At 48.5% G+C, this 26,066-nt stretch overlaps 1 protein-coding gene across 2 annotated transcripts in view; it reads left to right on the top strand.

Moving 5' to 3' along the window:
• WSCD2 (WSC domain containing 2) overlaps positions 1 to 26,066 on the top strand; it is a 122,984-nt gene that overhangs the window by 46,578 nt on the left and 50,340 nt on the right. For both annotated transcript variants that reach the window (XM_036903967.2, XM_057492604.1), the window contains exon 2: positions 16,108 to 17,038. In XM_036903967.2, the coding sequence (XP_036759862.1) occupies positions 16,660 to 17,038 (379 nt within the window). In that variant the 5' untranslated portion in view covers positions 16,108 to 16,659. The remainder of the gene's footprint in view (positions 1 to 16,107; positions 17,039 to 26,066) is intronic.

Below are 26,066 nucleotides of genomic sequence, written 5' to 3'. Positions count from 1 at the left end.
CCCCGGAGATAAGGGGAAGACTAAGGCAGGGCCCCTGGCACATGTGCCCTTGGGGGAGATAAACTTCTGTACAAAAGTGTCACCAAAAGCCCTTTGGGGCCACACAGACCTGGGTTGAAATCCCAGCTCAGCCACCTGTGAGTTTTCTGACCTTGAGCAAGTCCCTTGACCTATCTGAGCTTCAGTTTCTCATCTGTGTGATGGGGAGAATAGCCCCCACCTTACAAAGTTACTGTGAACATTAGAAATTATTCATGTCGAGGTCTGGAAGCTCAACAAGAGAAATTGTTACTGTTAGTGCCTGCAACCAACACAAACCCCAAAATTTTTAAAAGCTAATAAATAACCTCATGAAGGGGTGAAGAAATGAAACAGCAACAGCCCCAGACTGGGGTTCAGAAGAGAACACTGGGCTTCTGTGGATTTGAGCAGAAGTCTTTTGAGGTGAGGAAAGAGAAATTTTCCCCAGAGATGAGGCATTTGTGAAGTTTTCACAGGATAAACTCACCATGGATAGGTCCCCTGGTTCGGGCCAGGCCCATGGGGCAAACCTTGGCTTGGCAGGTGGCTGGCTGGCACTCAGTGAGTGATTGTTGAATGAATGAGTGAATTGTACTTTGGGTGGGGAGGTGGCAGTAAGTAGGAGCCAGAAGAAAATTTAAGGAAGTTTTTGTTTATGTGTTTTACAAAGGAGAAACAGAAGGCGCAGAGAGGGTAATCTACTTGCCCTGGGCCACACAGTCAAAGAACGAGCCTGATCGGTGGGTGGGGAAGAGGCAGGGTTGAGTCTCCACCAGGTGGCCTGCCCAGGGCTGGGACTTTTCATCACAAGCCTCGTCCAACCTTCACCACCACTCAGGACCAGCTCCATAAATTGCACGACCGAGTGCAACATGCAAATGCCCCTTGTTCAAACCTTACTAAGAATTTCAAGATAGTAACAGCAGAGAATGAAACCAAGGGAGGGGCCCCAGGGGCTGCATAGGTCACAGGCCCACAGTAGGGGCCCCACAGACACTCCCTTTACAGAGGAGAAACCTCTCAGCTCAGAGAGGCTGTGAGTTGCCCTCAGGATGTCCACCCCAGGCTTGGGGGCTGTTCAGATTCAAACCCACCGCCCTTGGTGGTCAATCAAGTCCTGTCCTTCATTGTGCTACCTTGCCCATGAGCCCCCCAGGCTGGGCATCTGAGGGTCCTGACTTGCCACCCAGCACTGGGGACAGGGAGGGGAGGAGCCTCCTTGCCCCCAGGGGCCAACTGCTGCGGCCCCAGCCCCACGCCAGCTCCCCCACCTGCCTCTCCCTCCCAGGATGTGAGGAGACAGACCTTCCTCCCTCCCACCTGCGGATTTATTCCTGGGGGTTGGTGGGTGGATGTGTGTTTGCGTGGGGTTATTCGTCTAAATTTAAAGACATCATGACGACAATGACCTATTAGTATTGGCGCTGGGGAGGCCTCTCTTTTAGAAGAATCACAAATAAATTGAGAGATAAGGTGCTGCCTCTGGTGCTAATTTCTGCCCCAGTCCCTCCCGGCCTGGCTCTGTGCCTGCCAGTGCCCTGGTGTGGGGGCAGTAATAGTAAGGCTCGCCTGCTTGGGCCAGATGCCTGTGGGGGCCTGGAGAAGTGGCGTGGATTTGCCTGTTTTATGGGTTGGGAAAATGGAGGCTCAGAGAAGGGACACGCCCTCCCCAAGTCCTGAGATATAAAGTGACAGACCTGAGCGAGGACTTGGATGACTCCAGCACATTCCAGAAGCCATGTGCCTTCAGCCATGGCTGCCTGCATTGCTTCCAACATCCCATGTTAGGCATGAGAAGCCTGTGGCTTCGGGAGGGAAGTGACTTCCTCACCTAGTAAGTGATGGAGCCAAGATTCCAACCCAAGTGTGTAATCGACATCAGAAACTCGCCCTCTCTCCATCTCTTCCTTTAAACCATAGCCAACTGTGGAAAAAGAAAATACAGATACACAGAATGAAAAAACTATCACTCCTACACCTACCTTGCAGGAGGTAACGTCTTTATGTACATTGGTGAGTTGCCACTTTTCCCTGCTGAAGGGAAGGTTCTTGCTCTCGGCAGCTGACCCTTGGCATTCCGTAATTGCTGAGCAATTCAGAGATGATGGGAAATATATAATTCATGGGTGCATTCACTGGAAGGCACTGAAGCATGGCTGTCTCCCAGGGAGAATTTCAGCTGTGATACGGGAGAAGATGGGATCTTAGGGGCTCAGGAAAGAATATCAGAAATCAGAGAACCGCCAACACTGAAACTGACCCTGGTACCCTGGCATAGAATGGAAGTCAGGGTCCCAGTGTGGAACCTTAGAATAGAACCTTATGACAGAGCAGTAGGATAAAATATTAGAACTGAGCTCTAAAATCAGGGACTACAACTCTGTAAATCTGGAGTCAGACGGGTTCAAGAGTGGTGCCCTTCTGTGTATTCACAGGGCAAGGTCTAGGACAATGTCTAGGGTCATTTTTCATTGTCGCGACTCCGTGGGGGGTGGGGACTGATACTGGCATCTAGTAGGCAGAGGCCGGCGTGCGGTGTTAACATCCCACACTGCACCGCATGGCCTCCCAGCCCCTGCCGACCAGGGATTATCCCGTTCAAGCGTCGGTGCTGCCGAGGCTGGGAAACTCTGGTCTAGACTCTTGAAGACCTGTCCCCGTGTATTCTCTTGACAATCCCAGGAAATAGAAACCGTATTTGGTCAGAATGAGAAGCTTCAGTTTCTCGTTTTACCTGCAACATTAACCATGTTTCTTGGCCAAGTCACATAGTTTCTGCTGTTTTTTATTTGTGAAGTGGGTTGAGGGGTTCCAGCCATGTGCTCTAAACGGGGATCACAGAGCACACATATGTGTGTCTGCTGCACGTGCACACATGTGGTCACATGGCACCTTCTCGATGGTGTCCAGATGGTGAGCCAAGGGCTGAAGTATTGGTCAGTGTCTGGAGTGGTCGCCCTCATGGGAGGGGACATGTCTGTTGGGTGCCAGAACTCCGTGGGCCACTGAAGGCCATGGTAAAGGTACCCCTGGGGCCTCTGTGCCTTCTAGAGCCGTCTCATTTCCCTCGGTCCCAGCTGAGCGGCATTGGCAGGGGCCCTGGCTTGCTGAGCAGACTCCTTGGAGGAAGGCTCCGGGGTCAGAGGATGGCACTGCAGCAGGAGCAAGTGTCACTAGTGGTTATAATCAAGGTTCTAGAGTCAGACCTGCTTAAGTTGGAGCCTTGCTCTGCTGCTCACCAGCTCTGCCTTCTGGAAAGCTGACCTCCCTGACCTCAAATGCCTCATCTGTACAGCGAGAATAAAACCAACCTGCTACGTAGAGCCACTGGGGAGCGTCAGTGACACTGTGTAAATGGAAGGGCCTGGCACATAGTAGGTATGCAGTACATAGCAGTTCATTCATTCTCCTTCCTTCCCCGGGAGGTGCCAAGGCTTAAGGCTGGGTCCAAGAGACCTGGGTCTGGTTAGAGCCACTGGATGACCGTGTGGAGTCCCTCCACCATCCCTTTTGGGCCTCAGTTTTCCCATCTGTCAATGAGGACACTGGCCTGGGGATTGTGAAGTGTACTCCCTGCAGCTTTGATGGGCTGTGAGTTCACCTCTTAGTCCTGCCTTGTGCTGGTTGCAGGGGCTGGCGGCCCCTCGAAGGATGCTGGGTACTCTGTGAGGGAAGGGAATTTAACCTGTGCAGCCAGGCTTGGGGCACAGAGACCCCCTCCAACAGACACCCACGCACACAAATCTATACTGACAGATGCATACACCCTGACTTGGGCAGAAAGTCTGGGCTTTGGTGATTTGGCGTAGGGAAACTTCTGGTGGAAAATTCCTCTTTGGGGAAGAACTGCTAATAGGAGCTGTCACTGTTCCTAAATTAGAGCTTAATCTGCCACAGCCAGTGTGGAGCCAGCAAGTGGCTGTTCCCTGGGTGTTTGGGGCAGGCGGTGATGGGCCTGGCAGGGAGCAGTGTGTGCACTGGAAAGAAAGCTTCAGGGCCACAGCCCTGGTCCTGGAACCAGCTCAGCCCTGGCCCCTCTGTGACCTTGGGCAACTCTTCAGCCTCTCTGAGCCCCAGATTCCTCTGCTGTGAAATATCAGAGCATATCAGCGGGTTGCTAAGGGCCCTTTGCACTCTATGATTCTATTATATCCTAATAATAATAGTAACAATAATGATAATAATAGTTAAAACTTATTGAACACTTACTTTGGATCCAGGTCCATGTGAGGCATTTCCAGTGGTTGCGGGTGTGGATAAAACTACAATATTTCCAGAATCTCTCGCCTGGCCTTAGTCCATCTCCATATCAATAGGTGTTTACAAGGGGTGGGTGGAGAGGTGAGCAGGAACCCAGAAGGGAGAGAAAAAACAGGGGAGAGGGAGCCACAGCTGGAGAAACATGTAAGGAAGAGTGGCAGCTAAGGCAGCGAACCAGGCCTCCAAATAAAAGGTTTTCTCTCCCTTGACTGATTTTGGCTTCATAGGTTTATTCGCCCGGGCTGGGAACACTTTCCTCCCGGAGTTGCAGGGGGTCACTTCATTTGCATTTCTCTGGGCCTCAGTTTCCCATCTGTAAAAGGAGGCTGTTTCTCTAGGCAAAGGATCTCCAGACTTCCTTCCAGCTCTTTGTCACTTGCTCCAAGGAAGTTGCCGAGAGCCGAGAGGGTGGTCTTTGAGCTCTGGGGAAGGACAGGGCGACTTCCTCGATGGCCCTAAGCCCCTCTCCACCAGCCACCATTGCTGATAAATACCAAGGCTGGCAAACCTTCCTGAAAAGAGCCAGATAGTAATATTTTAGCCTTGGCAGCCCACATGCATTCTGCTGCTGCTGAGGATTCTCTTTCTTCTTCATAACCCTTCAAAAATACAAAAACTTTCTTAGCTGTAGGGCCTACCAAAACAGGCAGCTGCCAGTTTAGCTGAGGTCATAGTTTGCCATCTCGGATGTTCTCACCTCATCTAAGTGCCCTGCGCTCCTGGCAGTGTCAGGTGAGGCCTTGAGCCTGCCCTGCCTGCCAGAGCTTTCCGCTGAGCCCCACCCAGAGAGACATCCTACAGCCACCACTGTCCCCTGCCGGGACTTGAGCCTGTTATCAGCTCTGCCAGCCAACATACAGCTCCTGACCCCAGCTCAACCTCTGAGAGCCACCAGCTCATGGCCATGGCCCACTGGGCCAGGAAGGGTCCTTAGACAGAAGCCTTCTTCTCCTCTGCCTCCTCATGGTATGCTGCCCTAGGAAATAGGTGGGCATTGCACTGCAGTTCAGAACTAGCCGTGAGCAGAATCCCCCAACCCACCTGCCACCCCCACATTCTCCTGCCCATGCAGGGTGGGGTCCACTCCAGACCCCCTCTCTCCATGCCACCCATTCCCATTTTGGGATGTACTGGGGCCTTTGCCACCTCCCAGTCTGCACTGTGTCCTCTCTGCCTGGACCTTCTTGCTACAGATCTTCCCATGGCTGCTCCTTGCCATTTTTCAGGTCTCTGCCCAAATGCTGTTTTCTCAATGGGTCCTTCTGTCACCACTAAAACCCCCAAGTGGTTCTCCCCTGCTAGGCTCCATCACTAGCATTTTCAAATAATTTTATTGGACCTATAGTGAGAAATGCATTTTACATTAGGGTCCGGTACACACACACCCCTAAAGCAAAGTTCATAAAATAATACTTCTTCCTGCATAGGAATCAGTAATAGTTCCTCCCTTCCCCCAGCTTCCCCTCCCTCCTTCCTTCCTGCCTTTACTCTGCCACCCTCTGTAGGTCTACCCCTGTGGGCAAACATTCTGCCCAAAACCAGCAGAGCCATCCATTATCTCCCCCAGACAATTAGCAACCTACTCAGGAACTCTATGCAAATGCACACTAATTGACCCAAGACGGTGCAACTCCTGGTGGAGAAGGATGACGCCAGATGGCTTAATGATAGGGATTTAGGGCCTTTCTTCAGCAGTCCCTATTGGGGAGTAAAGCCATCTGGGTTCAGAGGAGGGCAGGCAGCTGCCTGACAGGGAAGGCCTGCGGACTGGGTGACCTGTGCCTTCGGCCCCCATCATCAAACCGCTGGACAGGGGGAGCTGTCATGTCACCGCTTTATCCCCTCTCCCCAACACCGTCCCTTTCTGCAACTCGGTCCTCCCTCCCCACCGGATTTTGGATGGTTCACTGACATCTACTCTAGCATGTCCCAGACTTTTCAAGTAGGTGATTGCCCCCCAACCCTTTTTAATAGACTTTATTTTTAGAGCAGTTATTTAGGTTCATAGCAAAATGAACAGCAAGCAGAGACTTCCCCTATACCCCCTGTCCCCACTTGCACAGCCTCTCCCCATTATTAACATCCCCTATGACAGTGGGACATTTGTCAAAATCGAGGAACCTACATTGACACATCGGAATCACCGAAGTCCATGGTTTGCATTTGGGTTGATTCTTGGTGTTGTATGTTCCTTGGGTTTGGACAAATGCATGTCACATACCCACCACTACAGTATTCTACAGAATACTTTCCCTGCCCTAAAAATCCTCTCTGCTCCACCTACTCATCCCTCCCTCCCCGCTAGCCCCTGGCAACCACCGATCTTTTAACTGTCTCCCTAGTTTTGCCTTTTCCAGAATGTCACCAAGTAAGAATCCTACAGCATGCAGCCTTATCCGACTGGCCTCTTTCATGTCACAATTTGCATTTTAGTTTCCTCCATGTCTTTTCATGGCTTGGTAGCTCATTTCTTTTCAGCACTGCATAATATTCCATCATCTAGATGTATCACAGTTTATCCATTCACCTACCGAAGGACATCTTGGTTGCTTCCAGGTTTTAGCAATTACGAGTAAAGCTGCTACAAACATTGATGTGCAGGATTTAGTGCGGATATTAAGTTTTCATCTCCTTTGGGTAAAGACCAAGGAGCGTGACTTCTGGATCAAATGGTTAAGAGTATTTTTAGTTTTGTAGAGTTGCCGTTGAAGACTAACTGTAGCTATTTTGGGTTTTTTTGCTATCATTAATGTACAATTACATGAACAACATTATGGTTATTAGACTCCCCCCATCATCAAGTCCCCACCACATACTCCATTACAGTCACTGTCCATCAGCGTAGTAAGATGCTATAGAATCACTACTTGTCATCTCTGTGTTATACTGCCTTCCCTGTGTCCCCACCCCCTACATTATGCATGCTAATCATAATGACCCTTTTCCCCCTTATCCCTCTGTTCCCACCCATCCTCCCCAATCCCTTTCCCTTTGGTAGCTGTTAGTCCATTCTTAGGTTCTGTGAGTCTGCTGCTGTTTTGTTCCTTCAGTTTTTTCTTTGTTCTTATACTCCACAGATGAGCGAAATCATTTGGTACTTGTCTTTCTCCACCTGGCTTATTTCACTGAACATAATACCCTCTAGCTCCATCTATGTTGTTACAAATGGTAGGATTTGTTTTCTTCCTATGGCTGAATAATATTCCATTGTGTGTATGTACCACATCTTTATCCATTCATCTACTGATGGACACTTAGGTTGTTTCCATTTCTTGGCTATTGTAAATAGTGCTGCAATAAACATAGGGGTGCATCTGTCTTTTTCAAACTGGGCTGCTGCATTCTTAGGGTAAATTCCTAGGAGTGGAATTCCTGGGTCAAATGGTATTTCTATTTTGAGCTTTTTGAGGAACCTCCATACTGCTTTCCACAATGGTTGAACTAATTTACATTCCCACCAGCAGTGTAGGAGGGTTCCCCTTTCTCCACAACCTCACCAACATTTGTTGTTGTTTGTCTTTTGGATGTTGGCCATTGTAACTGGTATGAGGTGGTATCTCATTGTGGTTTTAATTTGCATTTCTCTGATGATTAGTGATGTGGAGCATCTTTTCATGTGTCTGTTGGCCATCTGAATTTCTTCTTTAGAGAAGTGTCTGTTCAGCTCTTCTGCCCATTTTTTAATTGGCTTATTTGCTTTTGGTTTGTTGAGGTGCATTATCTCTTTATATAATTTGGATGTCAACCCCTTATCAGATATGTCATTTATGAATATATTCTCCTGTAGCTAACTGTTTTTGAGACTCTGCTGGAAACCCAGCAGCCTGGTAAGAAAAGTAGGCATGTTGTCCGATTCAGTGCTGGCACATGGCTCTCTGCAAGTCAGGAACCCAAGGCTTTGATGGCTCCTCTGAGGCTCTCCTCTACTCATCTGCTCACTTCTTCTCTTTGCAGATTAAATTTTGATCCTTGGCTGTGTGATGACAGTTACAGGTCCTTCATCCAAGTGACCAGCAGAGGTCAGAGTCTTTCAGTTCCAATCCCATGTTTCCAGGGGGCAAGAATTGATTGACCAGTTTTATATCTGAGTTATGGTGTACTAGTAACGCCAGTGGGCAGGGTCATGAAGGACAGCCTGGCCACCGGGACCTTACCCCTCTGAGCAGGAGGTGGGGTTCACTCACTAGATGGAGCCCCCAAAATGCATCTTCACATCTTACCTTGGTGGTCGCTAATCATGAACTCATCGAATCATCATCTTTTTCTGAGATGAAGTCTGGGCAAATAGTACTGTCATAAGAATGGGGAGATTGTTTAGCTGGCTGAAGCTGAGGCACAGAAGACCATCTATTGAGAAACTGTTGTGTCAGGCTCAGTGGAGGGCAGGCTCTGGAGCCGCACTGCCTGGGTTTGAACTCTGCTCAACCACTTCCTAGCTGTGTGACCTTGCATAGGTAACTTAACCTCTCTGAACCTTAGCATTCTTACCTGTAAAATGGGGCTAACGAATGCAACCTTTCATATAGGATTGTTGTAAGGATTAAATAATATGTAGAACAGTGTCTGACACATAGTAGGTGTTCAATAAATTATGGTACATGCTATTATTATGGTACTATGTATTTTAAACAAATTAGCTCATTTAACCCTCATGCCTTCCTAACAAAGCAGGATAGATTGGTCCAATTTTTCAGGTGAGGAAATAGTCTTAGAGAGGCCACTTGGTCATGATCACACAGCCACTATGTGGCTGAGGGAGGTTCAAACCAGGAATGTCTGACTCTAGATCTGACCGTGTTGCTTCTCCAGCAGTTATTTTCACTCACCGGGGCCCATCCCGATTCTCTGCAACAAGGGAAGATGGCTATAAAGTTTGCCCGTGGAGTAAGAGGCCCTGGAGTCATTACCCAGGGAAACAAAATTTTTAATATTTATTTATAATGGGCACCATATGCTCCCTCTGGTTTTTTTATTTAATTACATCATGGCAGATGGCTGGGTGTTAAAGGCCATTAAGCTAATGGCACTTTGCCTTCTCATTTATTTTCTTGAGTTTTGGGAAAGATGAATGAAAAAGGACACAGATGGTGAGCTGTGAGTGCTGGGTGGTAGTAGGTGAGTTCCTGTCCTGGGAACGGAGGGAAGCAAGTGTAGCGGCTCTAGGGACTCTTCCTGGGGGGTGGGTGAGCGTGTGGGAAGTGGCATATGCTGTACTTAGGACCCTAGAGTGCAGTTTCCCCCGTGTGCTCATGCACAGATAGGCAGAATCTTGGATACAGTAATCTCCCTTTTTTGGTCCAGGGAGTAAATCTGTTTGTGCTGAAATACTCATTGCATCTTTGCACACAGTGGCCAGAAACTGTAGAAAACAACACAACAGGTCCATCATCAGGGCACAATGGGATCATGACACTATGGACACGCCCAGTGGGAGAGTGTGTCCCAGAGGGGTATGGGCAGGGATGTAATTCTTCTGTAAGATTAGTTGGGTTAAATAAAATTCTGGATTCCCAAAGATCATGAGTGAAAGCCACAAGACTAGTATTATAATGTTATTTCTTGGGCTATTGCGTACTTAGGACTCTAGGGTCCTAAGTACGCAATAGCCCAAGAAAGCACACGGGGGAAACTGCACTCTAGGGTCCTTTCGCTTGCCAAAAGGCTGGTCCAGGAGCAAAAAGGATGAGGAGGAACTTTGATTAAGGGAGTTGAACTTTGATTAATTAATTTACCTGAAGGAGGAGCATTTGAGGGATGGTTTTCTATCTCCAAGAAAGATCAGGAAGGATCCTTCCACTGAGGCTGGGATTGAACCGAGGGATATAATGGGTTAAGGGGGGCCTGCGGTGCTGGTGGTCTGCTTGGTGTGTGCCGCTGCTTCATGTCATTGAAACTTCGGTGGTTCTGCACCTGAATTCATGCTCCACCTCTGGCTAGCTGTGTGCTTGGGCGAATCACTTCATCTCCATGAGCCCTAGCTTCCTCCTGTGTAAAATGGGTGTAATCATGCCTATGTCTCATCATTGTTGAGAGGTTCTATATTGCCTTCCAGGAATCTGGACAAAGATCTACCTATACGAGGTTAATCATAGTATTCCTTATTTATAAGGGAGGGAAAGTGGAAATATTTTACATGTCTAATGATAAGAAAAAGTTAAACAAATCATAACATATTCCAAGTTTATTTAGGAGGTGAAGAACACACTGCCTCCTTTCCTCCCCTGAGTGAAGAGAGCCAAAGAAGGAAAGAAACCTGAGGGTGTGCTGTCAGTTCAGCTACCAGGAGTTATTTTATCAGGGAGGAGGGAGTTGGGGCATTTATCCACCAACTCCCACCAATAATTGACGGAAACTGCTTCCAAATGGCATTTGGAAGTTAACTCTGTGGGTGGGCCACATACAGAACTATCAGACTGGCAAAAAAAAAAAAAAGGCCGCCCACATGAAGTGTTGATGTAGGTCTGGAGCACCAGGAACGAACGCTCATGCACTGCTAGGAGGAGCTGTCACTCCTGCCTCTTTGGAAAACAAATTGGTGTTCCTTAGGATAGTCATAAAATGCCCACACAGTGAGATCTAGCAATTTCATTCCTAGGTACATACACACCCTACATTAATTCATGTACACATGTATCAGGAGACAGGTTTGAGTGCTGGCAGCAACTGCTGAGGGGAATTCATTCAAGCCATACGGCAGAGAAGCTCTGTGAAGGATAATGGGGTCTTATCCATTTTCCAAGATGAGCGCTGGGCAGGCAAAACCACATATATTTTCTACAAATTTCTACAGTAAGAGGTGACACTTGGGAGACACTTGCATATATTAACTCATTTGGTCCTCATACAAACCCTATGAGAAAAATGCTGTGATTTACCCCATTTTATGGGTGGGGAAACTGAGGTACAGAATGGTTAATAACCCCCTCAAAGAGTTCTACTGGGGATTAAATGGCACAATGGAAATAAGATGCTCAGCATAGTGTCTGGCACATAGTAAATGCTAAAGAAATATTGGGTGATTGTTTGCATTTTTATTATTAGGCCAAGACTAAAATCTCACCTCTGGCCTAGGCTCCCAATTTCTTGGAGATCCCCAGGTGGGTCTCCTACCCAGAACTGTGAAATCAGTTCACAAATCTGGTTTCTCAGTATCTATTTCTGGGCCAAGCTGGGATGGTCAGGGATTCAGTTTGTCCCCAGGCTTGCACCCTCTGCTGAAGCTCGGGGGGCTGTAGGGAGAGGGCCAGCCCCTGCCCAGGCCCATGGGTTTCTAGCCAGACCCATGTGCCTCTGAAATCTGGAAGGGGGAGCACTGTGACCCCTTCCGGTGGAGGCGGCCTCGGGGCGGGCTGCACCTCCTGTTCTCCCTCCCTGCAGGGCAGGTCTGCCCTCCCGGTCATTTTCTTGGCAGCTCAACACCAGAGGTTCATTCTGGTGCTAAAAACAGGCTGTATTTAGATACTCTCAGGCTCCTGCTGAAACAGCACTGCATTTACCAAAAGCTGCCATTTCTGCATAGGGGGCCTCTTGGCCTCACCCTTGTGGAAACTCACATTGGCCCTGGCAAGGAGGCAGGGAAGGGATCGACCACCACATTCAACAAACGGGACACCGAGGCTCATGGGGGTTGAATGTACAGTGAAGGGGGATGAAGCGATTGCAGCCAGCTTTTAGTGAGTGCCAACTCCAGAAATATGGGTTATCTCATTGAATCCTCCCAAGACTTCAGAGGAAGAATCTATGGTCAGCCCACTTTATAGATGGCTGCTCAGAGAGGTGTAGTCACCTGCCTGGGTCTGGCTCCTTTAGCTGACAGGAGAGGATGTTAGTGCAGTTATTTCCAACAGGTAATGAACAAATGGAGACAGAGAAGCAAACGGGCTCGTGCAGGCCAGCACGTACCCCTGCCCTGGGTTGTGGATGCACAATCTCTGGATTGAGGACAGCCATCATGCCTGCCTCACGGGTTGCTGGAAGGGAGGAGTCTGTGAGAATGCATTTGTAAAACCTTTGAACATAGTGTCCAGCACAGAGTGGGTGTGCAGCAAATGGCAGTTAGCTTCATTTCCCTGTTCCCTTTGGGGCAGAATTTCTGTCTGGAGAGAGAAAGACAAAGACAGAGAGACTAAGGCCAGAGAGAGAATGACAGATGGCCTGAGAGGCAGAGAAGGCTTTGGGGCTCCCTTGGGGAAGGTGGGACTGTGGCTTGCTTGAACCCCGGGACCACACTGAGCTTGACTCTTCCTAGACCTGCTAGTTCAAAAATGTCAGACACTGCCTATGCAGAGCCCTGAGCGGGCAGCTCTCTGAAGCTGTCACTGGGGGTTTGGGCATATGGCGTAGAGCCGTGGTTGTAGGTTTATGCCCCAGGGAGGCCAGTCCCCGATTCTCTCCACTCGCTGGCCACCAGTGTTTCTTGGGCACTCACTAGGCACCAGACGCTAGTCCCACACAGCAAGAAAGCAGACCTGATTTCCCCCATACCATGGGCTCGGATTCTAGGACACTCTCCCTCTGGGTGGCCCCCCACCTCCCAGCACCAGCAGGATGGGGTGGGTAGCTCCAGGCTGTACTGCCCACACAGTCCCTCATGGCCCCCCACCCAGCAGGTCCCCTGCACTCCCCACATCACCAGCGCCTCTGTCTCTTTCTGTTCCCTGCCAGCTTCTAATGAACTCATTATCCTCTTAAAATCCATTGGGCACCCACTTAGAGGAGAGATGTGTTGAAGTAGAAAAGAATGAGAAGGGAACAACAAAAAAGGACTAGACCCAGAAATATCCTCAGAGAGACAAAAGCCACAGGGAATGCGGTCGCTAGAACCGTGGCTGACTCTATGCAAACGTGCTGCTGTGTCGTGGCTTTGAGGCTGCGCCCATGTGCCCGTGAGCATGGTGGGGGCAGAGGCTTTTCTTGAAGCCCTGCTCTGCTGCCAGATACTCTTCCTGCAATTTTTAATGCAGTCCTCCTGGCAATATATTTGTTGGGGGATAGAAAGATGCTTCTGTCCACGTCACAGGTGAGGGGGCTCTGTCTGTGAGAAGGAGTGTCTTGCTCCAGTCACACAGCTGGTTGGGTAGAAGAGGCAGGATTTGAACTCAGGCAGGTCCACCTCCAGGGCCCATGCTCTTGCCTGCATGCCTTCAGAAGGGTTGGTGTCCCCCTGACCACCTTCATGAGGGCAGCTGTCTTTTTCTCATCCTGACGCAGCTGCAGAAGCATCTGGCACGTGAGTGGTCCACGTGGCCACCGCCCACTGCCTGGAGGTTTTCAAAAGATTGGTCTTCCTAAAGCATCTGGGTGACAGTGAAACTTCAGTGGATCCCCACGCACAGAGTTAGAACACAGTGCAGACTCCTGACTCGGCATTCAAGGTTCCCCCTGGCATGGCCCTTACCTACTGCTTGACTGCATCTCCACCTTGCTCGAAGTTCCTTTGCTCCTCCACTCCAGCGACCTGCCCTTCACGTGTGTTGTTCCTTCATCTGAAAAACTTTGACCCCTCTCAGAAGAGCTGCCTGCTCCAGGACCCCTTCCTGGGGTGGCCCTCTCTGGTTCCCCCAGGCAGGTGCAGACTCTCCTTTTTGGGGTCCTCTATTCCAGGACTTCCCACCCCAGAGTCCACAAACCCTCTAACATCTGGAAACTTGTGTGCAAGGGCTCTTTTCTGGATATACATCTGTAGTTTTCATCAGATTCTCAAAGGGGTACAAGACCAGAATAGATGCATGGTTAGGAATACAAGCTGTGAAGTCAAGAAGTCCTGGGTTCACAACCTAGCTCCCATGGACCAGCTGTGTGGCTCTGAACAAGTTACTTAATCTCTCTGAGCCTCATTTCTCTCCTCTGTAAAATAGATAGAGATGCCCCTCATAGAACTGTTATGAGGATTAAATCAGAGTATGTATGTGTTTAAAGCAGCGACTGGCACATAATAAGTGCTCAATACACATTAGTTATTAATTACTGCTCTATATTTTATACATCTATTACAGGACTTATCACTGTCTGTCTAGTATAGTTATTAAATTGCTGTCTACCTCAGTAGACTTAATTATTTATTTTTGCTTCCCAAGCACACACATAATAGGCAGGAAACACATGTTTTTAAGTGAATGGAAGGATGGGTGGATGAATGGCTGCGTCGAGAGCTGGGTGGCTGCTACAGGTCAGATGAATGGGTAGATGATGGATGGATGGATGGATGGACTAATGAACAGATTAATGGTGGATGGATAGGTAGGTGGATTGATGGATGGTTTAAGGAATGGATGATGGATGGTTGGGTGGATTGTGACTTAACAGATGGATAGCTAGGTGGCTGATGAATGGATTAAAGGACAAATGGAAGGACTGATGTATGAACAGATAGTTTGATCCTGCAAGGGCATGGATTTTGGGCTTTTTTGTTCACCTATCTATTCCAAGTATTTAGAGCAGTAACAGGTGCATATTAGGTGCTTAGTACTTAGTTCCTGAGTGAATAGGATGGCCTATCAAGGACTGATGGAAATTACCATGAGCCATAGTTAAACTCCCACGCTGCTGTCTGGATTAGGAGGGGCTCTTACCCCTCAGATCGTCCATTGGCTGCCAATTGAATCCTATGCATTGGCCAAGAGTGTCCTGAGGCCCCCTGCTGGTGGTTGTGTGAAACAGCATTAGCCCAATGGCATTTTCTTTCAATTTTCTAATTTACACTGGCTGATGAACCAGAAAGGTTTACTCATAAAGCAATGGTTCTCACCCTCTGTGGCCATCCCCATTACTCGAGGGTACCTTGTTACACCTGTAGGTTCCCCCCGCCCCTAACCAGAAGTCCTTAGTTGGAGAGGCCAAGAATCTTCATGTTTTACCAAGCTCCTAAGTATTATGAATCAGATGCTCCTCAGACCACACTCTGATGGACCCTGTCAAACGGTGAGCTTCTACTGGTCATTGAGAGCTAGTGGAGATGGGCTGCTGCTTTGGGGTCTGTCTCTGAATTCCCAAGTAATATCCAGACCACATGGAAAAAGGGCAGTGTCAAAAGGCAGTAGTTAAGAGCCATGGTTTTGTGTTTGGAATGTTCTGGGTTCAAATCTCAACTCCACCACTCACTGGCTATGTGGCCTTAGTTGCCTCATCTGTAAAATGGGGAAATAGTCACCTCCCACAAGAACACCCAGGAGAATAAATGATGAATATGTGGAGAGGGCTTGGCACAAAGCTGGCCATACTGTAGATGCTCAGTAAATTCTGAGTGAGTGAATGTGTTGCTAAATAATCCTGCTTTCCGTTCATTTCCTTGTCTTCCTTGGATAGAGGAGAGAGGCTGTGGCTTTGATTCCTTGCACCTGAATGTGAGCCCTGTGAGGGAAGAGACCTTGTCCCTCTGCTTCCCAGCTTTATCTCCAGTGCTTGGGCCCATGCTTGCTACACGGTACTCACTAATTTATTGGGGGGGAGAAAAGGAATGAATTTCATCTGGTTCTGAATCAGCCAGATCTAGCAGGCCGTTTGGCAAAAACCTGGGAAGTAACCCACAAACGAGGGTATATTTGACAAATATACAGGAAGTATGGGGCCTAAGAACCCCAAACTTGTCCCCAAACAAGGGCCCCATAGGACTCAAGCCCCCCCACTTCCCAGTTTGGTTTAAGAAAAAGATAGGTGTTCTAGAAGACTCAGGACTGGGCTTCTATCCAGCACTACTGGATGCTCTGGGCCATTGGTTTCTTCCCTTCTCTGGGCCTCTGCATCCCCCTAGAGAAGGTTCAAGAACCTTTGAGCTCAGGCCTCTGGGAGGAACCGCCTTCTTATGTCTGTTTCTGTGCTGTTTTTCAGGTGGCAGCCCTAAGCCCTAATGCTTGAGCAGATGGAAGCCCACCAGCTTCTGTTCCCACAAGGTGGACACACTGAGCTTGGTCCTCGGCGGTGGAGGAGGCCAGAAACAGCCCTCAGTGAGATAATCCAGCCCTGACAGGCCTTAAGCCCCGAGAAAGGGTGAGAAGTGAACTGCACCTCCTGGGGACCCGTGGAATCCTCCCCAACTGCTATTTCCGAAGTTCTTTGGGAGTTCTCTGAGGCAAAGAACAAGATGTAGGAAAATGGGACCAACTCCTAGGTGTCCCCAACCTCAAAGCCCCTTTCATGGCCCAAAGAAGCTCACCTTGACCTTGGGAAAGCCGGGGAGACCTGTGCTCCATTGTCTTGGCCTCGGCCAAGCACTGGACCTGGCCTCCCTCTCTAGTCCCGGTGATCACTCCGCGGAGGGAATAAGCCTGAAGACCCCCAGGGGTTCCATCCCTAAGGGACTCTTGGGAAAGGAAGCCCTTCCATCCCCTCCCCGAGTGCCCCCCAGCCAAGCCCCGGGGAGCAGTCCGGAATGATCCCGTCATGGCCAAACTCTGGTTCAAATTCCAGCGGTACTTCCGCCGGAAGCCTGTCCGTTTCTTCACCTTCCTGGCCCTCTACCTGACGGCTGGGAGCCTTGTCTTCCTTCACTCTGGCTTCGTGGGCCAGCCCGCCGTCTCCCAGAACCAGGCCAACCCCGCCGCGGGGGCCCCGGCCGAGGGCGCTGAGCTGCCCTTTTTGGGCGACTTGCATCTGGGCAGAGGCTTTCGGGACCCGGGCGAAGCCTCCAGCGTCGCCCGCAGGTATGGACCCTGGTTCAGGGGCAAGGATGGGAACGAGAGAGCCAAGCTGGGCGACTACGGAGGAGCCTGGAGCCGAGCCCTCAAGGGGAGGATCTCCCGGGAGAAGGACGAGGAGCGAGGTAAGAGGGGCGTGAGGGGGTGGGCTTAGGAGAGGAGAGGTGGGTGATACTGTAAAACAGCCTCCAAGCTTCACAGGAACTGGCCGTCACAGAGTTACAGCTGGGGACATGCAAAGGTTTTACTGTCACCCCCATTTCAAGAGGACAAATAGAACCGAGAGAGATTAAGTAGCTTGCCCACGGTCACACAACCTGTCAACACCCCAGCTTGAATTTGAAACCCTTGTCCATCAGAGCTCAAAATCTGACCCTACCTGGCAGCCTCTTTCAGTCCTTGTTAAATATTCATAAAAGTAAAAACAGTTAGCATCTATTGAGCACTTACTATGTGCCACGTACTTTTCTAAGCACATTACATGTATTAATACCGCAGCTCTCTGTGGAAGGTGCTATTATTCCCATTTTAAGAATGAGGAAACTGAGGCCCAAGAGTCTAGGATTACATAGCTCATAAATGGCAGAGCTTCTGCTCCACCATGTTACTTCTCAGTCCATTTTGCTGGATCTCTTGGTAATGGCAGTTGGGGGACCTGCCCTGGGCATATTTTCTTTGCCTTTCACAGTCAAGAAGGGCGTTTCTTTGTGAGTGCATTATCTGATTCGATTTCTACTACATTTCATGGACTTGAGCAAGGAGTATGATCCTATGCCCAGTTTACAGATGTGGAAACTGAGGCCTGGAGAAGTGAAGGCACTTCCCTAAGGATGCACAGCTGGTAAGTGGCAGTGATGAAATCTTAATCAAACCCATCTAGCCCGATTGCTTGGTTCTATGACCGTCTCCCAGAGTCGGCTGACGTCTGCCCACCTGACCAGCATGCCGGGAAGGACCCCACAACCCCCGGCAATTCATGAGATTAACACAAATGGACCTTTTGGGAATCTGGGCCAGATGATTTGGGAAGATCCACCACCAATCAGGACAGAAGGAAAACCTCCCTGGCCTTTGGGTTCCTGCCACACGTCACACTTCTGCTGTGATTCAACATGCAGAGAACCCCTTCAGCCACCATGGAGGGAAGCAGGATCAGACTGGAGGGCTTGTTCCCTGCTTCACCCTGCACCTGGTTTCAGGAGCCATCCAGAAGTCTTCACCTTCCCACCCTCGGGAATTTCCTGGAATTCTGACTCTTCAAAAACCGAACACTCATAGGGAGGTAAAAGAGAAGGCAGGAGGTGGCAGGGATGGATTGGGAGACTTGGATTCATACTCTGGTTCCACTCCAGCCAGCCATGTGACCCAGACAAGTGGCTACATTTTCAAACACCTCAGTTTTGTCATTTATAAAATGGGGATAAAAACTCCTCCCTTCTGGACTTCTCCTGAGCGTTCAACAAGACACCGGTTATGAAAACAGCTAGCACAAAGCCTGGCACACAGTAGGTTCTTAGAGGTGAGGAAGAAATTCTCGTGGATCTGCCTTGGGAATGGACCTCATCTTGTAGGCAGTGGTGAGGTGTGCGGTGCTACATTGATGGGGAAATCATGACATGGAGTCTGTCTCTCCATCTTCTCCACTCAGCAAGCTCCATCTGCCCCTAGCTACTCCAAACTCTTCCAGGTACTTTGCAAGCCCCGAAGTGTGTCACAAGCCTCTACATTCCAGAGTTTCTACTATATGTGATCCACCTCTCCAACCTCATCCTGTCACCCTCCCCACTCCTTCCCCACACCCTGCCTCACTGTCCTTGCTGTTCCTTGAACACACGGATCTGTTCCTACCTCAGGGTCTATGTACAGGCAGTCACTTCCATCTGAGATGTTCTTTCCCGATATTTTTGCATGGCTCCCTCCCTCCAGGTCCCCAGTCAAATATCACCCTCCCATGGAGGCCTTCCTAGACTGTCCTAACTAAAGTAGCCCCGCTTCATACCTGGTCACAACCACATTCCCAGTTTTCTTTTTGTCACAGCCCTTACCATCATCTGAAAGCATCTCGTTTACGTGTTTGCCTCCTTGCTTCTAGTCTGCCTCCCCTACCAGACTGTTGGCTTGGAAAGGGCAGAGTTGTTGCTTGTCCTGATCGCCTCTGTTTTATCAGCACCCTGGACAGCATCTGGCACGAAGATGGTACCCAGAACCTACTTGTTGAATGAATGAAATGATTGGATGGGCAGATGAATGACCAGCCCTCTGCCTGGAATGCCTCCAAGAAGTAGCTCTACTCTCCCTCTGGGTCTCAGCTGAGCTCACCTCCAGGAAATTGTCCCTGACCCCCTCCAGACTTGATCAAATGTTTTTCCTCTGTGCTCCCCATCATAGCCCTTGTGCAAATGGTAATCACCTCTGCTTGTCAAGATCCTCTGATAGAATATGAATTCCTTGTGGCACAACTGATACATACAATAACAACAGCCCCCATTTATTATAAGAATGAAATACCACTGCCACTACTGCTAGTAATTATTACCATTCTTTCAACACCGACTTCATGCTGGCCAGTGTCCTATTTGCTTTTCATATAGTATTTGAATGGAATGATATATGTAAAATGCTTATCACTTCTCTTGGTTCATAATAATAGGTCACTTGATAATTGCTGTTAATAGCAGTAGTAGTAATAGCTAAAACCTGTTGAAGACCATTATGGACTAGATCATGTTATATGTGCTTCATTGCCTTATTTAATTATCACAACAACTCAAAAAGTTAGAGACTATTGTTATCCTGTTTCACAAATGGGAAAATTTAAAACTTAGAAGTCACTGACCCCAGGTTACCCAGGGAGTGAATAGAGGAACTAAGGTTTGAAACAAGTTTCATTTAATTCCAAAGTTTGTGAGCCTTATTCTGTACCACGCTAACCCTCTTGCCCTTGAAAATCATGTCTTTTATAAAATGTACAGAGGGAAGGAAAAGAAAATAAGAAGGAAGCCTGGGGCCCAGAGTGGACTCTAAAATAAGATCTCAGCAGGCAATCTTTGGAATCAGACGGTTTTATTAAGAAAACATGAATCCATCCTGTCCTTGATTAACTTATTCAGAGTTCTGCAAGGAAAGACAACATATTAGATTAATGCTAATAAAAACGAGATGCTTCTCTGACCTGACACTGCACACATTTGGTTTTTCTCTAAGGCGGGTGAGGGCTCTGCTTGATGCAGTGACATAGGAATTTGGCTGTAAAGGACTCTGAGCCCATCATGGGCCAGGCAAGGTTGGGGAGCTGCTCCCAGGCTGGGCTGGGGCTGGGTGGGAAGTTGGACTTCTGGGTGGAGCCTGCAGTCGCCTTGCTAGATCCTCTATCTCCCCCATTCAGGGTTCAAATCCCAGTCCTGCAACTTGGTGGCTGTGTGGCTTTGGGCAGGTCACTTTGCTTTTCTAAGCCTCAGCTTCTTTGGGAGATAAAAAGTACTTAACATCAGATGGTTGTCATGATGGTGATGTAAGATAAATCAAGTGTATGCTAAGTGTCAGGCACTGTTCTAAGCATTTTACATATATTATTACATCACATAAGCTTCATAGCAACCCCATGAGGTGGACACCTGTTAATGCCATCTTGCAGGGAAAAAACTGAGGTATGGTGAGGTTAGGTAATTTGCCCAAGTTACTGAGCTGGAGGAAGGGCTAAACCAGTATGTGTACCTAGATAGTTTGAGTCTTATACTTGAACCTGAACCAGTGCATCACCTCACTTCGCAGTGCATGGAAAGTATGCAGCACAGAGTCAGTAATACTGTGGGCACTTAATACCTGATGGCTATTATTATTAATATTGTAATTCTGCAAGAGAAATAGAGGTGCACAGAGGTGATGTGACTTGCTTACAGTGACACAGCTACTCAGAGGCAAAGCCAGGAGCCAAATCCAGTTTGACTTCAAAGCCTGTGCTGTTTCTATTCCCATCAAATTACAGAGAGGCATGGGCTGGGCATGAAGGAGGACACGGGGAGATTTTGCATTGCTGGAAGGGATAGCAGGGCATCTCCCCACTGATGATATAATCTCTGCAGATTATTAAGAGTCTGGTCTGTGTCAGGGACTGTGTGTCCATTCTCTCTTTCTTGTCTCGCATTAGGAATTTGAGCCCCTTTCATAGGTGAAGAAACAGGCTCAGAGACGTTAAGTGACTCATCCACTGTCACAGTTGCTAAGAGGCAGAGCAGACTCCAACCCAATTCTGTCTGAGTCCAAAGCCCTTATTCTTAACCACTGACTTATACAATCTCCAACTCCATTCATGCACTCCACATTTATTGCACACCTACTGTGTACCTTGCCCCGTGCTGGGAGGTGGAGACAGGAGTAATTCAAGCAGTTTTTTCCTCTGAGGAATATTCATAGCCCCCTGGGGAAAACAGGCAAGTAAGATAAATTTATATTTCAAAAAAACACATTTTTCCTCATTATCAAAGCCACTCATGCTCATTATAGGAGAACTAGAACCCATGGAAAAAGAGTGATTAAAATAAAAACGGTCCAGAGCCACCATCCAACCACAGCCATGGTCAACACTGTTAGCGTATTAGCTTCCTGGCTTTTCCCTTTACATATGTATTTCTGGAGCATGTAATGTATATACCTAACACTGTGTCCTGATTTTTCCCACTATGACACTTTTTCGTTTAATTAAAACTTTTCTACAGTGAGCCTAAATTATTTCTAATTTGACAAAGTAATGGGGATGGGGAGGTTAAAAAAAGGAAAAGTAATGAACAGTACTTGGGAATTGTTTAGAAAATGTTACGGTGGTGGAAGCCCTTGGGTCTGAGATCCCAAGGGATAGATCCTGTTCAGTCATGGTGGGGGGATGTATCATGGCTGCCTTCCTGGGGGAGAAGATACTTGAGCTGAGTCCTTCGGTTCAGAAGGCCTTGACCAAAGTGAAAGATGCGTCTCTTCTACCCCAGGGAAGCCGAGACAGGAGCAGGAAACCTAGCAAGCACTGGAGTGGTCATCTTAAAAGACAGAGAATCCAGGATGGTGGAGACCCTAGCAGGAGAGGAATTATTTCTTGAGTCTACACTCAATGCTAGGCCCAGTGCTAGGCTCAATGTAACTTACAGTCAGTCTTAACAATACCCTTTGCATTAGGGTGCTGAGGCTGCTGTAACAAAGTACCACGAACTGGGTGGCTTAAAACAACAGGAATTCATTCTCTTGCAGTTCTGGAGGCCAGAAGTCCACAATTAATGTGCTGTCAGGGGGGTGCCCTCTCAAAGACTCTAAGGGAGGATCTGTTCATGGCCTTCTCCTAGATTCTAGAGTCACCAGCAACCCTTGGCACTTTCTGATTCACAGCTGCACGACTCCAGTCTCTGACTGTATTTCCACATGGCTTGTGTCCCTGTGTCTTCAGCCAGCCATCTCCTTACAGGACACCAGTCATATTGGATTGGACACCCCCTACTCCCATATGACCTCATAACTTAACAAATTACATCTGCAATGATCCTATTTCCAAATAAGGTCACATTCTGAGATCTTGGAATTAGGACTGCAGCATATCTTTCTTGGAGGGGGAACACAATTCAACCCATATCACCTCTACATTTTTACTCTTATTTTCCAGGCAGGAGAACTGTCTCTGCGAGAGCTCTGTCATACCACAGGGCTCCTGCGGCGTCAGGATTGTGACCCAGACCTAGCAGACCCCAAAACTGTCCTCCTATTCCACTGTGATGCCTCCTGTTTGTGTATCTGCTCACAAACAATAAATAAGAGGAATACAAATCAGTTCATGTTTAGTTAGTTACCTTTTAACAAATTACCTCTAGCAAGGAGGGCAAAATTTCTTGAAAAGGATTCATGGAAGCAAAAAAAAAAAAAAAAAGAAGAAAGAAAGAAAAACCCACCATCAGGAGGGCTCTTCTCTCGAAGCCTGCGCCGTCCCGGGCTCATGGCTCGCTGGTTTCCGTGCGGCAGATAAATAGCCCTGCTGGGGTGGCTTTGCCATTTCAGCAATATTTGGATGGCTGTGGAGACAACTGATAGAGTGTGTGAACTCGGCCATTAATGCACCCTCAAGTGGCCTGCGGTTTTGTCCCTGTGGCACAGACCTGACATCCCCCTCTCCTCCCAGAGATTCTGCCGTCATGGCAGGATGTGATGGGGCCAGGGAGTGGGGGGCAGGCGGTAAGCATGCTGATGAGCTCAGCAGGGTGACAGACCTCCAGGGGCAGGAACAATGGGTGTGTTGGCCACAGCCCACACTGAAGGGTCGGTGAGGAAGGAGTCACCAGCCGGTGCCCAGGGATAGGCATGACTCGATACCCTTTTCTGGACTCCCAGAGCTCAGCCTGTTCATCAGGTCACACAGAGCAACATGCCCACGTTTCTCCAGTACATTAGTGAAAGACCGCGTGTCTTCCTGTCTCCTATCGACAGATGAGGAAACAAAGCGTCATCCAACAAGCCTTTGAGCACCTGCTGCATGGGACACCTCAGCCTGATGCCTGGTGGCAGGGTGGCACAGCATTTCAAATGCCAGGCTTTGGGGCAGGAGGACCTATGGTCCAGTGCCAGCTCTTCCCCCAAGGGACCCTCCCTCTCCCGACCTCCCTGGCGTGGGTTCCTGTGATAAGGAACAAGAAGCCCTCTTCCCAAGCTGGGACTCACCGAGGTACATGGGAAGGTGCAGCTTTAGAACCGACTGACCTGGGCGTGGATTGGGTCAAGACCCTCACGGCTGGTGGGCTGTATAAGACAGTCAGACGACCTGCCTGGGCTTACATTTTAAGTGAGACACTTAACAGGCTGGGGGAATGTGGGCAGATGACATAGTTTCAAATTCCACTTAGAAAACAGAAAACACAGAAGTAGCATCAGTAGTGACCAGTCAGACACATACCATATGCCCAAACTAAGAGGCACATTTCAGGCAGGCAGATGTAACAGTCATAGGATCAGCTTCCTCGTCTGCAAAACGCGTTCATGAGGATGCGAGGGTTGAGTTTTTTTTTTAAATGAGGCACGGTCCATAGGAAAGTAGCACATAGTAGGTTCTCAGTGCATGGTTTCCCCCCGTTTCTCCCTCCCCACCCCACATATATACACTCACACACACACACACTCACAATCTTCTGATCTGATGACAAAGACCTCATGCTGCCAAAATAAACCCACCTTTCCCCCACCCCCTCTCTCTCCTTCCCATCCTCCTTTTTCTCCTTCCCTCTTACTCCTTCTTTTCTTTTCTCCTCCCGCCATCCTATAATGCAACCCTGGACACTCGGTCCTCTAGGGAACTACTGAGTGGAAGTTGATGTGAAGCCCTCACCAACATGGCCCATGGAAGTTTCTCTCTCAGCCCCGGTGTGACCAGCATCATGCCCCCAGGTCATGGGGCAGTGATTCCATCCGTGACAGGAGGGACATACATTGTTGAACAAGCACAATGACAAGACGTGGGCTTCTGCAGCGCTGTCAACATCTGATGTGCCTGCTCCAGGGAGGTGATGTTTCTTTTAAAGATGGACTGTTCTTCGTCAACCAAATCACCTCTGTCTGATAAGAGCGATTCAAGGGGATCAGGGTCGAGGCACATCTCCAGCAGAGCTGACAAATTCTGCACCTAGCAGGGTGCACTGTGGGGCACAAAGGCTTGGGAATTGGCTGGCACCTTCTGCTGGGTCCTGCTTTCCATCAGCAGCGAGGGCAGCAAGAAGCCCACAGTTTAAATAGTAGCCTCGCCAGGGAAAGTGAGCCAAGTGGCATGTAGCATTTTGTAGTCACTCCTTACAACAGCTGTTTAATTCCAAGGCTGGCTGGATCCTTAGTCCAACCTCCAGTTACTTCCAAGTGGAATAACGGAAAGAGCACTGGTTTGGAGTCCGACAGACCTGGATTTAAACCATTGTTCTGACACCAGTTAGTTCACTACAGGTTTCCGGCAGGCCATGTCCCTTCCTGGACCTCTGCTCAGTCAGCTGAGGAAAGAGCACGAGCATGCCAGTGTTCCCTCATCACGTGGCTCATTGCCAAGATCCCCAGATTCAAGAGAAAGCGAGTAGTAGTTCAGAAACACAGTCTCTGGAGCCAGATCACCTGGGTCCAATCCTAGCTCCACACGTACAAGCCGTGTTTCCTTGGGCAAGTCACTTAACCTCTCTAGACCTCAGTTTCCTCTTCTGTATAGAATAGGAATATTCGTACTTATCGTGTAGGATCATTGTAAAGATTTAATGAGACAATATGTATACAGCACTGAGCAAAGTGCATGTCCAAATAATAATTGTAAGAACATATGTGGAAAGACTTTATAAACTGTAAAGTGCCATCTTTGGGTGTGAGAATTACTCCTTACCATGAAGTACAGGGACACATTTATTACTTTAAAAAAACTAAGTGTATGGTTTATAATTGGTTGTTTTATATAACTTAAATTTTTCCTTTGGATGAACGCATTCTCCTTGGCCCACAATATAGGCAAACTGTAAAGTACTTACACAGCACTGTGAATGGCCAGTTTCTTATTCCACTCACCTTAACTTTGTTTCCTATAATATGTATGACATTGTGGTAGAAACACATAGAAAAATCATTCAGTTGTAACCAATGCAATCATTAAATTGTATTTTCATTCCCACTATGAAGCAAAGTAGGCCTCGGGTTAACTAGGCTAAAGTTACAAGGCCAGTGCTTGGAAGAAACCAAAGAGAGAAGAGAACATAGACTGTGACCTATTAAGCCCAGTGTCCTTTCCAAGGGAAAATAAATGCTTTAGGGCTGCTTGTAGAAATGATTACATGCCACCAACCATCCAGCTTTGCAGAGCTGTCTTAATACGGGTCTTATCTGCTTGGTACCTAGGGAATGACTCTGGCTTGGGTCCCTGGGTGCCCAGTTGTCACCAGTACAGCCCAGGAGCTTGACCTTAACCCTGGCCACAGTCCCCTCATCCTCTCTGTGGGCCTCCAGGTCCCCCAGACATACCCACTGGACTCCACTACCCTTGCGGATCTGGTTCTGCCATTGCACATGACTTTTAGTCTCTCTTATTTCTGCTTTTTTGCTCAGGGGAAGGGATTAGTACCAAAACGTCAAGAAGGCCACATAGCCAGAGGCACCCTGGTTGCTCCTGAA

This window comes from Manis pentadactyla, chromosome 14 (genome assembly GCF_030020395.1).
Source record: "Manis pentadactyla isolate mManPen7 chromosome 14, mManPen7.hap1, whole genome shotgun sequence".
In the NCBI taxonomy this organism is placed as follows: Eukaryota; Metazoa; Chordata; class Mammalia; order Pholidota; family Manidae; genus Manis; species Manis pentadactyla.
The sequence above is the reverse complement of the archived record's forward strand: the minus strand, read 5'-3'. Positions and strand labels throughout refer to the sequence as shown.